Source organism: Acinonyx jubatus, chromosome B2, assembly GCF_027475565.1.
Source record: "Acinonyx jubatus isolate Ajub_Pintada_27869175 chromosome B2, VMU_Ajub_asm_v1.0, whole genome shotgun sequence".
NCBI lineage: Eukaryota > Metazoa > Chordata > Mammalia > Carnivora > Felidae > Acinonyx > Acinonyx jubatus.
This window is the reverse complement of record NC_069385.1, coordinates 117,772,386-117,787,656: the sequence shown is the minus strand read 5'-3', so window position 1 is coordinate 117,787,656 and position 15,271 is coordinate 117,772,386. Positions and strand designations below refer to the sequence as shown.

The 15,271-nt window shown below is 56.9% G+C and overlaps 2 protein-coding genes across 4 annotated transcripts; one reads left to right on the top strand and one right to left on the bottom strand.

The window, feature by feature from the left end:
- Positions 1-1,260: 1,260 nt before the first annotated feature.
- On the bottom strand, positions 1,261-7,854 carry BAK1 (BCL2 antagonist/killer 1). Of its 2 annotated transcripts, none has more exons than XM_015073499.3 (6): positions 7,713-7,854; positions 5,608-5,708; positions 4,473-4,608; positions 3,982-4,125; positions 2,711-2,891; positions 1,261-2,591 (listed from the first exon to the last, which is right to left on the bottom strand). In XM_015073499.3, the coding sequence occupies exons 2-6, from the start codon at positions 5,675-5,677 to the stop codon at positions 2,487-2,489; spliced, it is 636 nt and encodes a 211-aa protein (XP_014928985.2). In that variant the 5' UTR covers positions 5,678-5,708; positions 7,713-7,854; the 3' UTR covers positions 1,261-2,486. The 2 variants fall into 2 exon arrangements, with proteins under 2 accessions (XP_014928985.2, XP_026913778.1); XM_027057977.2 differs by lacking the exon at positions 7,713-7,854 and adding an exon at positions 6,598-6,735.
- Positions 7,855-9,131: 1,277 nt separating this feature from the next.
- LOC106976099 (gametogenetin-binding protein 1-like) lies at positions 9,132-14,906 on the top strand. Of its 2 annotated transcripts, none has more exons than XM_053222926.1 (6): positions 9,132-9,693; positions 10,351-10,469; positions 10,916-11,013; positions 11,222-11,369; positions 12,284-12,532; positions 14,639-14,906. In XM_053222926.1, the coding sequence occupies exons 1-6, from the start codon at positions 9,227-9,229 to the stop codon at positions 14,749-14,751; spliced, it is 1,194 nt and encodes a 397-aa protein (XP_053078901.1). In that variant the 5' UTR covers positions 9,132-9,226; the 3' UTR covers positions 14,752-14,906. The 2 variants fall into 2 exon arrangements, with proteins under 2 accessions (XP_053078901.1, XP_014928984.1); XM_015073498.3 differs by having other exon boundaries at positions 9,138-9,693; positions 12,284-12,423.
- The last annotated feature ends 365 nt before the right edge of the window (positions 14,907-15,271 follow it).

The following is a 15,271-nucleotide window of genomic DNA, read 5'->3' as shown; positions in this document are numbered from 1 at the left end:
CCCCGCCCACCAGAGGGCACGCTGGCGTGCTCGGTGCGGCGACGGCCATCTTGAATTCGGGCAGCCCGCCCGCCTCCACGGTCTTCTGAGCCTTGGGGCGGTAGTGCGGCGGCTGCGCGCGGGGGTTAGGGGGAAGGATATACCCCCTCCCCGCTGACCCCTTGGCGGGCCTGTGCTGCAGACCAACGGCCCCGTTCCCCACCTGGTCGGCTTCTACGTAAAACTTCGAGCCAGTACCCTGGTGGCAAGTGCCAGCTCCCGCCCATTCTACCTGGTGACTCTGGGCAGGTACCTCAGTTTCCTTTATATAACTGTAAAGTTGGGAGTTTAAAGCCCCAGCCCCACCTCCCAATCCCCCAGGTCACCAGCTATAAAACCTACTGATTGGGCGTGGATGATAAATTCTCCGCATAAGGCGTGGCTCGTAGTATGTGTTCGGTGTAGGTTGTCTGTGAACTTTCCCTGCAGATTGCAGGCTGCTTTGTAGCCACCACCCTTCCAGCTGCAGGGGGGCGGGATATCCAAAGGTGCAGTCTGTACTTGGACTGTCTGAAGACCAAGTCCAAAGGGAGAGGGGATTGGCAAGACCCCCTCAGAGAGTGCAAGTGAAGCCCCTAAATCCTTTAGGACTTGCACGTGACCATTTTGGAAAGGTGTCAGAAACACAGACCAGGGTGCCCAGGACTGGAAAGACTTTGGAACATTTGAACGACCCCGTGCTTGTTATTTTTATCACTCCTAGCTGCCTTTTCCCATAGGGACTCCTATGTAGCACAAAATTCCTGGAATCAAAAGCCCTGTGTGTGCTGGTTGTGGGGGACATGGGGAAGAGAGGACTGGGACACTGTGTCCCAGGCAGAGCCAGGTGTGGGGGTGAAGGGCTTTTTGGGCCAGCATGGATGGAGGCCCCAGGGAGAGAGGCATTCAAAGCAAGCCTAAGGTGGCCTCTAGGAGTCCCCAGGCATATGCAGAGGCTCTACCAGCCAGAGCCCAGCAACTTGGAGTCTCCCAACTTCCTAAAGGGTGGGAAACTTGCCTGGGACACAGAGATGAGAAGTGCCTGGAGAAGGGGCCAGGAAAGGTGGGGAGGGGCCTAGGCCTTGTAGGGGGCTGGGGCCTGGGAAAACCACACCCAGCCCTCTACTGGATTCTGGAGGCCTAATATGAGCTTTTATCCAGTAATAAACCAGGTAAATGCGAGGCTCGCCCAGGCTCCCCCAATCCGAGGGACGGGTAGCAGAGGATATAAAAATTACCAAATGGGAATCAGAGATTGCAGTTTATTTCAGACACACTCAGAAGGTGGGGGCTGGCCAGTGGGTTCCGTCTGCATCCCCTCCCTGCATTTGGCTTAATCTACCCCCAAACCCCTAGACTGTGCAAGATAGACAAAGCATTCCCACCGCACCCACAGGAGGGGCTTAGGCAGGTGAGGAGTGTGGAGAGTGGGGGGTCAGGGGGGTGTAGAGTTCAAGTATTCACAGTTTCCCCATCCACACCCCCGGATTACACTGTGCCCAGGCCGTGAGGGAAGATCCCAACCCCAGGGTTCCTAGTGGCATTAACAGCTCTTTTCTCAGAAACCTCAAGACGAGTTCCTTACCCCCTTTCCCTGACAATAACAAACCAGTCCTAAATTCTGTAGGCTGGGCAAGGAGGGAACCTCAGCACTCCACTTACCCAAGACCCCTCCTTCCTTATTTGGAGTGATGGGGGCAGGGTGGACTTCACTTGTAGTGAATAGGTTGGGTTTAAGTGGTAATAGATGAGGGGAAGGGAGAGAACTGAGGATCTTGGGAGGGGGGCTTGGGGGCTGCTGATGAGGTTCTGACAGCTCTGGTCTGCACCCTCAACTCCATCTCTACCCCACACTGAGGCCCAGAATCCCTGAGAGTCCACTGCAACGGTGATATGGGGTGGGGGGGAGTGGAGCAGGGGGAGAGCTTAGGAAGGGCCAGGGCTGGGCTCCAGGCCCAGCAATCAAGCTCTGACCTTCTAGAACACCTAGCTGAATCCTGGGGAACACAGGGTAGTCTACTAACTCCCACACCCAGACTTCCTGGCGTGGGGAGAATGGTGGGAATGGGTGGGGGGAGGGTCCTTCCAAGGGTATTACATAAAGATATAACCATTAAAAATTTTGAGGGAGAGTGACTCTTAGCCTCTTGCTTCCCCAAGTTGTAAATCTCCCCAGTGCCCAATAGATAGGGCTGAGGGTGTCCCAGAGAGCTGAGGAAGAAGGCTATAGCCCCTCTCTGACAGGATGGGGCCCAGAGAGGGGGCCCATTAGCACCATGCAATGTTGGGGCACCCCTGGCAGCCTAACTGACCCCCATGCAGGGGCCCTCCCAAAGCTGGAGTGTCCACTTGCTAAAGCTTCTGTATTCTTGAGGGGGGACCCCTGTAGAGAAGGGGGGGATGGGAGACGGCTTGGCTAAAGCCCAGGCAGGGGTCTCAGCTAGGACCCCAAAGGGCCCCTCTGGGAGTCATGATTTGAAGAATCTTCGTACCACAAACTGGCCCAACAGAACCACAGACAGAACTATCAGCACGTTCACGATGGGGCCATTTCCCAAGTTCAGGGCTGCCACCTGCCAAGAGACAGAGATAGAAGGGCTGACGGCACATACAGGCACTCCAGGGCTGGGGTGGGGCTGGGAGAGAGGCAGCCCAGCAGCAGGGAGGAGGCTGCCGACGCTTGGGCACTTACCCAGCCGCCCCTCTGCGCAATCCACCGGGCAATGCAGTGACGCAGCATGACGTCGACCACCAGTTTGGTCACCTGGCCCAGGAAGCCGGTCAGGCCGTGCTGGTAGATGTGTAGAGCCAGGCGGTAGCCAAAGCCCAGGAGAGCCACCACTCGGCCCCAGTTGATGCCGCTCTCAAATAGACTGCAGGTAGAGTGTTGATATTGTCAGTGGAGACCCCCAGAGGGCCCTTCAGCCTGCTTCTTCTCTCCCACCGTCCGGTGGCAACCCACCCCGCTCCCAGCTGGAAAGCAAAATGGCTTAGCTGTGACTCAAGGTGGCAGAGGTTGCCCCAGCCTGGCCTCAGTTTGGGAAGAACCTGCATCTCTGTGAAAAGAGGAAACTCAGAGGGCGTCTGAGCGGGGTGCTGCCGCCATGTTGTGGCCCCAGCGCCACAAGTGCAGAGGGGCAGAGAGCAGGGAAGGCAGAGCAAGCGGACGGAAGCAGCAGGGAGATTACCTGTGGGTGTTGCTGCTGGCCTGGCAGCCCGAGAGACAGCAGAGAGAAAAGGACAAAGAGGAGGTTAGGACAGGACCTGGAATCAGAGTGGAGTGGGGAAGGCCTCGAAGGACAGGGGCAGGATGTTTCAGCTCTGGGCGCTAATCCTCGATCAGTTGCCTCCTCCTACCTTCACCCCAGCTTCAGTCACCTCGACGCTGACTCCTAACCCAGGCGTAACAGCAGATGACACCTTTAAGTCTGGACACTGTTCTAAGCGTCTTTCCTCTATTTTACAGATGTGGGGACTGAGGGCCATAGATTCACAAAGCCGGTAAGTGGCAAAGCTGAGATTTGACCCAGGCATGTGGGCTCTCTAGCCACACCAGATGGCCTTTCGGACACCACACTGTAGCAAAGGGAAGCCATTTCCAGGGCATTAGCAATCTGACCATTTTTGGTATGAAATATGGTTCCAGATCAGAAGGCCAGCTGTGTCTCAGCTGGGCTGGGGAGCTCTGGGGACATCCCTACTCCGGCATCTCTATAGTCCTGATCTATCTGGTCCAGTCCCGAGTGCCCAAGCTCACAAGAGCTGTGAGCTTATATACCAAAGAGGGGCAGTCTGGGGCCCAGAGAGAGAAAGACAGGGCCCGAGGCCATGTGTGAGTCAACAGCAGACAAGGGGTGGTGCACATGTCTCTTGACACTGACAGAGAAGCGTGTATCTCCCATCCCACGGGCAGGGCACAGTGCGGGGGTGACAGCGCAGCACAGAGGCCAGGGCCAGGGCTACCTTGAGGCAATCTTGGTGAAAAGTTCATAGGCGTTCTCTGCTGTGGGTTGCAGGCGCTGCAGCATGGCCTGGAACTCTGAATCGTAGCGCTGGTTGATGTTGTCCCCAATGATGGCGAGCTGCCGACCCACCTGCCCCATGGTGCTGGAGAACAGGAGGCAGGTAGGTGAGCAGGCAGAGGGCGGGCAGGGCTGGGGCCTGGACTCGGGGAGAAGGGGTTCTGCCCAAGATGCCCCTGGCCTTGTGGACCCCTCCTTGGAAGTTCCTGACCGTGTTCTCAGACATGAGGGCAGAGTGCAGGATCACGGGACAGGCATATTCTATAAAGGGTCCAAGATCCCCGATCGGGGGGGGGGGGGGGGGGTGGGCAGGGGCAGGGGGGAGCCCCAAATAAAAAGGGCCTCCCCAGTTCCCAGGACCTGCACAGCGGCCCCATGTGAGCCTCCGCCTCCTTGAAGATACCCCCGTGGGCCCAGAGGGCCATTGCTCACCTGCTAGGTTCTAGGGGCAAGGTGACTATTTCTGGGTCAGTAGGCGCAGCTGCCCCCTCAGCCTCCTGCTCCTGCTGATAACGGTGAAAAACATAGCTGCGGAAAACCTCCTCGGTGTCCCGGGCTACCTGCTCCTCTGAGGATCAAAGCCAGGAGTCAGGGAGGAAGGGCTGGACGGCCCCATGCTTTGTGGATGGGTCTTTCTTCCTCAAGGCCTCGGCTGTCCTCACCCGTGAACAGAAGTGTCCCTACTCCAGCCCTTAGTTAACAACTAGTGCTTATCGCGTATAGGATATTTTTCTAGCACGTTTCACTGAAGCCTCATAATAGCCTTGTGAAGCAGACGAACACCCCAGTTTACAGGTGGGACACTGAGGCACGGGGTGTTTACATAACTTGTACAAGGTCACACAGTCAAGAATGAGCAGTGGAGCCAGGACATAATCCCAGGCATGTGGGCCCCTGAGTTTTAGTGTGTACAGGCTGGGTAGCCCTTATGGCTCGGGGAATGTGGGAAACAAAATTTAGAATTCCAGCTTTGGGTCCAGAAGAGTTACATAGGGACACAGTGACATACAGGGGACTGAACCCAAAGCCCAGGGAGCAGTCTGTAGTGGGCTGGGAATCGCAGCCCTTTGATGGTCCCCTTGGAAAAGGGAAGAAAGGCAGCCATCTTACTTCCTCCCCAAAGTCATAACAATCGCTTTCACCAGTCAGCAGGGCTGCCGGGGTGATAAGCCTAGGAACTTCCTTCTTTCTCCTACTGTAGGAATAGAATAGCCACGCCCCACTCTTCATTCTTCTCCTCACCCCGTCCTGCCTCTCTTCCTGGAGATGGCGTGGTGCCCACCTCACGCTCACTCCCAGGCCTCTCCTAGCCTCTGCCCCCCACCCCCAGGCCCAGACTCCTCCCCACTTCCAGGGCTTAACCTGGACGGCACTGCAGCTTCTGAGGTCACCTGCACACACCTGCACTGGGTGGGGAGATGCTTTCTGCTTTACCCAAGGTGAGTGAACGGGGGGCAGGAGAGCCTGCCTGTAAGTCTGGCCTGGCCCTGTCCACTCCTGCTCTCTCCATCCTCTCAGACAGCCCTGGTGGCTGTGGGATGGGGGAGGAGGGCAGAAAGACCCTTACCAGAAGTAGCAGACGGGGCAGTCTCTTCACACTCCTGCCTGGGAGGACCTGGGCCTTGCCCGGATGCCATTTCTCAGGTCCCAGTAGAGGGCAGCGCTATCCTGTGGGGACGGGTGAGAGACAGCAGAGATGGGGACTGGCAGGGCTGTTGATGAGGGGGAGGGTCCCCCACTCCCCCAAAAGACCCCTCCATCCTAGCTCCAGCCAAGTCTCATTTCACCACCCTGGGTCCCTGTGGAGTCTGTCGGCAGAATCAGAACTTACTGAGCATTTCACTAGCAAGAGAGGGCGAGAAAGGCAAGGCAGTCAGGATTTGTACCTAGGGACCTGGACCCCGCAGCCAGGGCCCTGGGGAGGGGTGGTTGGAGTAGTGCCCTCGTGGGTCTCAAGTCCTCTTTCACCTCGCTCCTGGGTAAATGAGGCTGGTTGCAGAGGCTGGGGTTCCTTCTGCTGCTCCTGGGGCCTCCTGCACCCTCCCTAGCACACCCTTACCACAGGATTACCACCTTCTAGCCAATGACCCATGAAACTTGTGCTCGGAGGTCCCACTTCCCCTTGGCTGGTCAGAGCACCCCTGTTTTCCAACTCAGGCCTGTTAGCTACGAACACTTCCTGAGCACCTATGGTATACTTCTACTGCTCCCCCAGGGGTGTCAGACACTGAAAATGCACATTAACCCAGCAAGGTAAGCATCATCATGCCCCTTTTACAGGTGGGAAAAGTGAGGCACCAAGAAGTTGGGGCCCGAGGCCACATAGCCACTCAGGGAGTCAGGGTGGTAATCTGAATTTCCATGAGTTCATACGCTCAATACTCACATAAGATTTACTTTCCAGTTTGTGGACCTCAGAGGTTACCCTTTCAAGACAATCACCTGTTTACATCCTACCTTGGCTCTTCCCATTCCTGCCTTGCCGTGAGCTGAGGAAGTCTTCTCCACAGCTCTCCCACCCCGCCCCCCACCTGACATATGTATCCCCACCACATACCTGCTGTCCTGTCCCTGGCCCCAGTTTTCCTCTTTGCTCAATCCTGGCCACAGCCCTGATCTGCTCTGTGAACCCTCAACAGAGGGAGTATTTCCTGGACGTGAGCTGTTTCACTTTCAATTCTCACCCCTTCATACCCACCCCAAAGCTGCCTCCATCACTCTTTGGGGGAAGTGGCCTTCCTCCTGCCTCGGGGGAAGGCCCGGTCCCACCCTGGGCTGAGCACAGCCACCGCCTCCTCAGTCAGGGAGGACCTGACTACCCTCCTCCCCGCCCAGTCCTCCTGCCTCTCAGGCCTGGGGCCATTTTCTAAAGTGCCCCAAGGCAAGAGCTCTCCGGAAGGTGTGGAGGAAGGCTCTCCACCCCTCCACTTACTGGGGGCAGGGATAGGGAGAAGCCCGACCCTCCCTTCCTCTGTCCCTGGGCGCCAGCTTGAAACAGATCTTTGCCTGGCACACCCCCATCCCTGCTCCTTCCGGAAGATGCCGTTCCCTCTCCCCTGGTCCCTGAACGAAACCTGGAACTCCCAGAACAGCAGGGGGGTTGCTGATTGCACCACCAACTCTCTCTGCCACTACCTCAGGGGCTCACTGCTGGGGAGTAGGTGAAACATCAGAATGGCCCCCAGGGCCAGAGGCCTATGCTGACCTGGGCCTACCCTTGCCCTCATCCAAGTGGCCTGACTTCCTGGTAAGGGGAGTCCATTGCTCTCTACTTGCTGGGCTTAGAATATTCCCCAGGGGGAGATGCCTGGTTGGGCTGCAGACCCAGTCTAGGGCTCCTAGGGCAGCAGGAAGCACCAGGAAAGTTCTCTCCCTGACCTTGACCTTGGCTCCGATCTCCACTCCCACCCCCCACCCCACCCCGCCCCAGACTGCTAAAGGACCTGGTTCTTTGGCACCCGATTTCTTTGACAGGAAGGGCAATGGGGGAGCTGTCTGAGGGGAAGCCAGAGGGAGCCCCGGCTGGATCAGGCCCCGAGCAGACGTTGGCGGAGCTGCCCAGGCAAGTCTCCAGGCCTCCCTGTCCCCACCTGGCTGCCTGCAGGCTCCTTGTACCCCCTGGGCCTGGGGCTGCCGAAAGCTGGGAGGATGGGCAAGACCCTCCCACCTTACCTGCCAGGACCCTCGCCCAGGCCCGGGATGGCTCACAGGGCCAAGGCCAGAGATCCTGAGGGGCCAGCGGCTGCTCCTGGGGGTCGGGTGCCCAGGCCCAGCTTCCTGGAACAGGCGTCAGTACAGTCCCGATGTCTGGACGCGGCTTCTGCTTGCCCCAGCTTGGCCCTAGGGACCCGCGAGGCTGCCCGGATCCTAGACGTGCCGGCTCTTCCCGGCTCCAATTAGCTCCCTCTAGAGGAAGTCGCTGTGTGGCCGCCGGATGCTGATGAAGGGCCTATAGCCTGGGGGTCGGTCTGGGCTCCTCCGCAGAGGAGGTGCTCCACCCTTTACACTTGGCCCCGGCCAGGTGGCAAGGCTCCCCTTCTCCCACTTCTGATTTCCAGTCCCGGTCTTTGATCTTTACCCTCTTTCGTGAATCAATACCAATAAAAAAGGCAGGATGGCTTAAGCACCACAGTGTGCCTTGCACTTTAGTTACCATTCTCTCATTGAATCTTTTTTTTTTTTTTAAACAGTATGGTACTAGCTTTATTAATTTATTTGGGGGGGGGGCGTGCACGCGCGCACATGCACACACACACACACACACTCACACGCAAGCAGGGGAGAGGCAGAGGGTGAAGGACAGAAAGAATCTTAAGCAGGCTGCACACTCAGTGTGGAGCTCAATGTGGGGCTGCATCTCACTACTGTGAGATCATGACCTGATCCAGAGTTGGATGCCTAACCCATCAGGCCACTCAGGTGCTCTTACTGAATGTTTTCAATAACTCTTGGAAGTAGACGCTGTCCACTGCACCCGTTTTACAGACGAACAAACTGAGGCTCAGTGAGTGGGCTGAAGGAACTCGCAGGGTCACTAAGCTGGGTTTATAATCAAGTCTATAGGTGTCGTGGGAAATAATAATACTAACTTGAGATTCAACGTGCAATTAAGACGGGCGCACAGGCACCCTGGTGGTCTCTAGAGATTTGAAATCCTAAAGGTGACAGGCAGATAAACAGAGATGAAAACAGGGGTGTCTGGGTACCACCTGAGGATGTGCAAGTGGATGCTGAGAGGCAAAAAAAGAGGGAGGATAGACACTATCTGGCTGTGAGGAGTGGATTTGAAAGACAAGCCAGGTGGAGAGAGTTGTGTGCAGAGGCCCCAAAAGCCCCTGCCCCATTCCCAGTCCAAGGACCCCCAGCTTCCTCTGCCTGCTCCCCACCCCCATGCCTCCTGGAGCCTCATTAGCCACCTCATTAGCCTCCAGTCTGCCTTCCCGTACCTTTTCCCCCTGCCTCATCGACCTCCTGCCCTCTCTGCCCCCAACGAATCCCCTCTACCATGTCTTCCTCCCAGGCTCCCCATCACTCCCCTGCCCTCCCCCCGCCACCCCCGGCCTTTGCCTTCTAGAACTCTTGGAAGTTTCCAACTGGAAGTTTTAATTTGAAAACTCCTCCTGTTCTTAAGCAGTTGGTGGGGTGGCTGTGACGGCCCCACCCTTCGAGTCAGGGTCTCTCTCGGGATGGAGGCCCCAGCTCCAAACCGTCAATCCCGAATTTTGGGCCGCTCCTCCATGTTCCGCTTTTTCCGTAGCCTGGTGGGGAACAAGGGCAGCCCAAAGAGCTCTGACAAGACCCCGATAGGGAGTCGGACATGCCCCTTGCGAGAGCAAGCCGCCACCCCATTGGTGATGAACCGTCATGGAGGGGTGGGGAGGAAGGAGCCAAAGCCATCCACCACACTACCCTACATGCTGTCTGTGGCCTTGCCACGGCAGGACCCCTTGGGGCTAGGGATGGGGGACACAGGGGCCCAGACCCCTACCCCCACGGAAGTCCTGAGGGTGGGGGCCCAGGGTGTAGAGGTGAAGCCTGTCCTGCCCAGGAGAAGCCAGGAGGTGCTGGGCAACCTGTCTGGGAAAGAGGAAATGGAAGAAGAGAAGGAGGAGGCGGTAGGGGAGGCCTCCGGGGATACAGAGACCTCAGACAGGTGAGGGACCGGGCTGTGGATGGCGGGCGGGAGCCTGGGATGGGGGTACTGGGGCAAGGATATGGGAGGACCCCAATTGAGGAAGGCCTGGGAATGTGGGTCTTCAGAGGGGTAGAGGACTGGAATAAGGCACGGGGGTTGATGGAGGGACAGATGTATCAAGGATGGGAAGGAGCCTGGGGGTGAGAGTATTGGGCGGGGGGGCAGAGATGGGGTGGGTCTTCCCACAAGTCAGGGGATGTGGGTGGAGGCCAAAGATAGAACAGGCTGGGGACTGGGACGAGAGAGTGCCAAGGTGAGCCAGGCCACCATGGCTTCCCAGCTCCTTCCTGGTCCTCACTCCACCCTGCCTTCCCTCCCCACTCTCTCCCTCCTCATTCCCACTCCCGTGTGGACCTGGCACCACTCCCTGTAAGGAAAGGGCCCCCCTCCCCCTCTGCTCCCCACCTTCCTCCTCACTCTACCTTCAAGGGAAGATAGCCCCCTGTATGATGAGGACCCCAAAAGGCCCAGCAGGGAACTGTTGGAGGCAGGAGGGTGGAGGGGGCTGAGCAGGGCCTATAGGAGGGCCCTTGGGGACTTTGGGGGGTTTAGGGAGCCTTTGCCACATGTCTGGGCTCCGCCTGCTACCCCCATCTGACTATGCTTTGGGATCAGGGGCCACTTTGCCCAAGTTTTGGAGTTGGAGCAAGGATGCCTGCAGAGGGCCATGGGGCCACTGGAGGTCAGCCCCGAGACCTTCACCAAGGAGGAGGAGAAGGAGTGTCTGCTTGACGGTGAGTGTGGTGGCCACAGCCAGTGCCAGAAATAGATCCTGTTCCTCAGACTCCTCAGGGGTGTGGGGCCTGGAAGGACACAGGATAGTCTGAGGGAATGCTGAGGGCAGGCTGCGTGGATCGGAGTCCATTCCATTCCCTTATGCCAAGTCGTGTGATAGTGGCAAGTTGCTCCCCGCTTCTGTGTCTCAGTTTCCTCATCTGAAAGGAATGAGACCATAACAGTATCTATCTCAGAGGGCAGTTGCAAGGAGTCAATGAAATGTCCTTTGCAAAGTGCCTGGTACTGTGCTGAGCACATAGTAGGTGTTTGCTAAAGAAAATGAGGGAACCTCCCCCTCACTTCAGCCTGCTCAGTGCCCTTGCCCTCCTCGGCCTGGGCCTGGGCCTGGGCCTGGGCTGCCCCTTGTTCCTGTCAGCCTGTCAGTGACACTGCACCTTCATAGGAGACCTCAGGCTGGCCTCTTCGAAGGTGGGGACAACTCCTTGGAACCGCCGCCTCCTCACCTTGTACAAGCAGCTTCAGAAATCAGCCGTCGCCAAGGTCTGTAGAACCAGGCTGGGGCAGTGGGGGGTGGGTGAAGCCTGGTTGGGGCTCCTCCTCGCATTTGGCTGGGCCCCAGGATTTGGGGCTTGGGCAGACCCCTCTTAACCTGGTGGGTTCCCTCCTGCTTTTTGTTTTATCTGGGGGTGGGGCTGCACACTTGGGTCCCTGTCATCCTCACCTGCTCAGTGGCCTGGCATGCCCTCAGTTTCCTCTCAAGGAAGGCTTGCCTGATGAGGAGAAAGGCAAGGAAGAGGAAATGGAGGAAGAGGACAGCTCATTCAAGGTCTGTGTCCCAGGCATTGTCACCCTGCAGTCACCGCTGCATAAGACTTTTAGGTCAACAGATACAGTGGGTAAGTGTGGCGCCCAACCTGCCCTCCTCAGGCCAAGGGGGCTCCACTCTGGCCCTGACTCATAGGTGTGATACCAGTTCTTACCACCAGGTGGTACCAGAGGACCTAAGATGACCACTGGCGAAGGGGTTGCAGGGGGACCAGTGGGTGGCTCAGCAGGAGCTGCAGGCTAGGTCTAGCTAGAGTCCTCCTTTCTCAAGGTTTGGGGGGCAGTGAGGTGGGGATTGTGACTAAGGCTTGCGCTCCAGAAGCATCACCCACTCCCAACCCAGAATTCTAACTTGTTCAGTGGGCATCTCCATCCCCAATTTTCCCATCACACCCTGCTGTTGACGGTGCCCCAGCACTACCCAGACATTGTGAGCAGATGACTCAGTGGTAGCGATATGACATGATAACATCACATGATCATTGTTGACATTCACATAGCCATTACTATGGGCCAGACCCCCTTCTGAGCACTTTTCGTGAAATACTACTTCGCAACTCTGAGGTAGGTCCTATTATAATCTCTACTTCGTTGTGAGGAAACTGAGACACAGAGAGGTTAAGTAACTTGTCCAAGGTCATACAGTAGTAGGTGGCAGAGCTGGGATTTGAACCTAGGCAGTTTGGGTAGTTCCAGATCCTTGCTCTTGAGTCTGTGGCTGGTGGAGAGTGGAGGCATATATCTGCCCCTTGCACGCTCTCCCCAGGAGGGGAATAAACTCACACTCATGCAGGTGGGAGAGAGCGCTTGGCAAGTGAGTTTGCTGGCAAAGTCAGGGAGGTGGGCGGGTAGTATCTGGCTGGTTCCAGGTAATGGAAAACATAAGGGCTGGGGCTGGGGGTGACCAGGGACTGCACACGGCTGGGATGAGGTCTGGAGAGCCGGAGCCGCCTGCCTGTCCCATGCTCATCTCTCTGACTCTCAGGTTTCGTGGAGTCGGAGTTAAAGAAGCTTTTGGTAGTACAACGGGAGTCCCGCCTCTGGAAGATGGGCAGTCATGAGGGCCGGGAGCTGCTGACCCAGCCAGAGATCACCCTGGAGGAGGCAGGCATTGTGGACGGCCAGGTAGGCCTGGCCTGTCCCGACCACCACCCCCTGCGTGAAGGCACTAGAGAGAGCGGGGCCTCCTACCTCCATCGGCTCCTGGCCCTGGCTCCAGCCTCCCACTGTCTGGGTAGGGAAGGCACAATCCCTTCTTGGTGGTGGTATTTCTGAGTAGGACCTTGAAGCCCTGTGCATACACACACTTCTCCATCAGTCTCTCTGTCTCTCACTTGACCCAGAGTCCCAAAATCCATTAAAATTAAAAAAATAAATTTTAATGTTTATTCATTTTTTGAGAGAGAGACAGACAGACAGAGAGACAGAGTGCCAGCGAGGGAGGGGCGGAGAGAGAGAGGAAGACACAGAATCCAAAGCACACTCCAGGGTCTGAGCTGTCAGCACAGAGTCTGACAGGGGGCTTGAACTCACAAACCATGAGACCGTGACCTGAGCCAAAGCTGGACGCTTAACCCGACTGAGCCACCTAGGTGCCCCCACTAAAAAAAAAATTTTTAATGTTTGTTTATTTTTGAGAGAGAAAAGAGAAAGAGTATAAGCAGGGGAGGGGTAGAGAGAGAGGGAGGCACAGAATCCAAAACAGGCTCCAGGCTCTGAGCTATCAGCACAGAGCCCGACACAGGGCTTAAATCCACAAACCATGAGATTATGCTTGAGATGAAGTTGGACACTTAATTGACTGAGCCACCCAGGCACCCCTAAAAGTCCATTTTTTTTTTAAGTCTTAACTTTGCCGTTCACTTGCTGTGTGGCCTTGGGCAAGTCTCTTCCCCTCTCTGGGCCTCAGTTTCCTCATCTGTACGATGAGGCGTTTTGTCTAGGTGGCTTTAAGTCTTCCTTGTACATCTGTAATTCACATAATGTTGCTTTTATTATATTGCTTTCTCTCCCATTCACACCCACACTTACTCCCACAAACACACATATAGGTTACCTGTCTGTCACACCAAGGACCACCCACTGCCCACCTTCCTTGACACTGGCCTTCGAGGTCAGGCCTGTCCCAGACTCTCTTGAGCGCACATGGATGAATCTGTTGTGAAAAAAATGTGTCCATGTCCTTTTTGAATTAATTTTCATTCATTCATCCACCCGTTCTTTCATTCGGTGGACATAGGCCCCTGACGGTCTGTGTCGTTTACTTTTGTGGGAAAGTAAAGGAAAGAGAGTCAGGTTCAGAGGCCAAAGCCTTTAGCTGAAGCCCTCCTCCGGCACTGACTTGCTCTGTGACTTTGAATGCAGGCTTTGGCTTCCTGTAAGGAAGGGGACACTGGTGGAAGGATCAGACAAGATGGAGAGGGGCTGCCTGCCAGCCTCCAAGGGCACTCCAGTGTTAGGGATATGACTTACCCCCTTGGGGGAATGAATACCAGAAGCGCATGCCCACCAGGCACTGAGGGGCAGCCCTCTCACTGTCCTAAGCCCGCATGCCTGAGTTACAGGAGCCCCTGTGTGCTGTGGGGAACAAGGCCGTGCACCTCACCCTAAAGTATACAGCTGGTCAGCTCTGACAGGGGCTCTTGCTTTCGCCTTTTCACACTACAGGGATCTCATCACCCTTCCGGCCCTCTTCTCCTCCCTCTCCCTTCCAGAACCACCCCTGAGCCAGGGGCCACAGTCCAGGGGGTAGCCTGAGCAGAATTGGGGGGCCCTAGGGAGTTTCTGGGTGGTGGCAAGTTGGGTCCCAGCTCAGTCCTCACTTTGGGGACAGAGCTGCCCCAGGAATATCTTCCTCCTGTGGGTGTTTCAAGGGTCCTATCCTCATCTCCATCCCCCACTCTCTCCTTATCTGTCCTCAGGGACACCAAGCCGAGGGGGAAGGAAGCCGCCCCCCAGCCTTTGGGGAATGCTGGGGACCTAGGGGAGGGGCGCTGAGGCAGCTGAAGCACCACCCTAGGCTGGAGGGAAGGGTGCAGCCCCCCTTGGTGTGGTGGCCAGGACAGAGGTGAGGGAAGGGAGAGGTTCGCTGGGGTGCCTGACTTCTGGGGCTTCCAAGGATCCCCCCCAAGTTGGAGGGAGAAGGGTCCCTCATTCAGTGGGAGGGAGGTGGCTCAGGGCTGGTGGACTGGGGGCCAGCTGGGCGAATATGAGGGAGGGCCTGGCATGGCCTCAGGGTGCTTATCTCTGGGGATATGAAGGAATGTTCTGGGGATACAGAGCAGGAAGGGAGAGCCCAAAGATGCTGAGGCACCTTTTTTCACCCACTTCTGCCCCCTAGCACCTGCTCCTGGAGGAGATGGACGAGATGGGAAACTGGCCTCCAGAGTGAAGCTGGTGCTGGCCCTGAGTCTGCCCTGCTCCCAGATCCCTTCAACCCGAATAGAGCTTTAGCCTCCCTCTTCTGAGGGCACATCCAAGGAGCCCCTGGGGCCAAGGGGTCTTGATATAAATGGAATCCATGTGTCTGCAGGGTGGGCCTGCCCAGCAGAATGTTCCTACCCATCAGACTCAGGCCTGTGATAGTAATAAAACCCACTTTGACTTTTTGGCTTCCTTGGCTATGTGTGGAACCCTCCCTCCCCCCCCCCCCCCACCTCATCCTCAAGCTAGGAGCAAGCTCACAAGCTCAAGGCTATCCAGGGTCTCAGTCTAGTCCCCAGTGTGGCAGCCCCAACTGCAGAGTCCTGGGTTCCAGTGGAGGGGCCCCAGTGGGGCATCTGAGCTGGAGGGCAAGAGGATTGGTGCATCTGCCCTGGGGGTGGGGAAGGACTGGTGGCCCAGAATGCCAGGAGAGCCCCTGCTCCCACAAGACCAGACCCTGTTGGTAGGAGCATCCCTGACTTCCCTCCCTCCTAAGTTCCCAGGCCAGGCTTGTGGCCTCATGGGGAGGATCCGGGAATTCTCCAGCAGG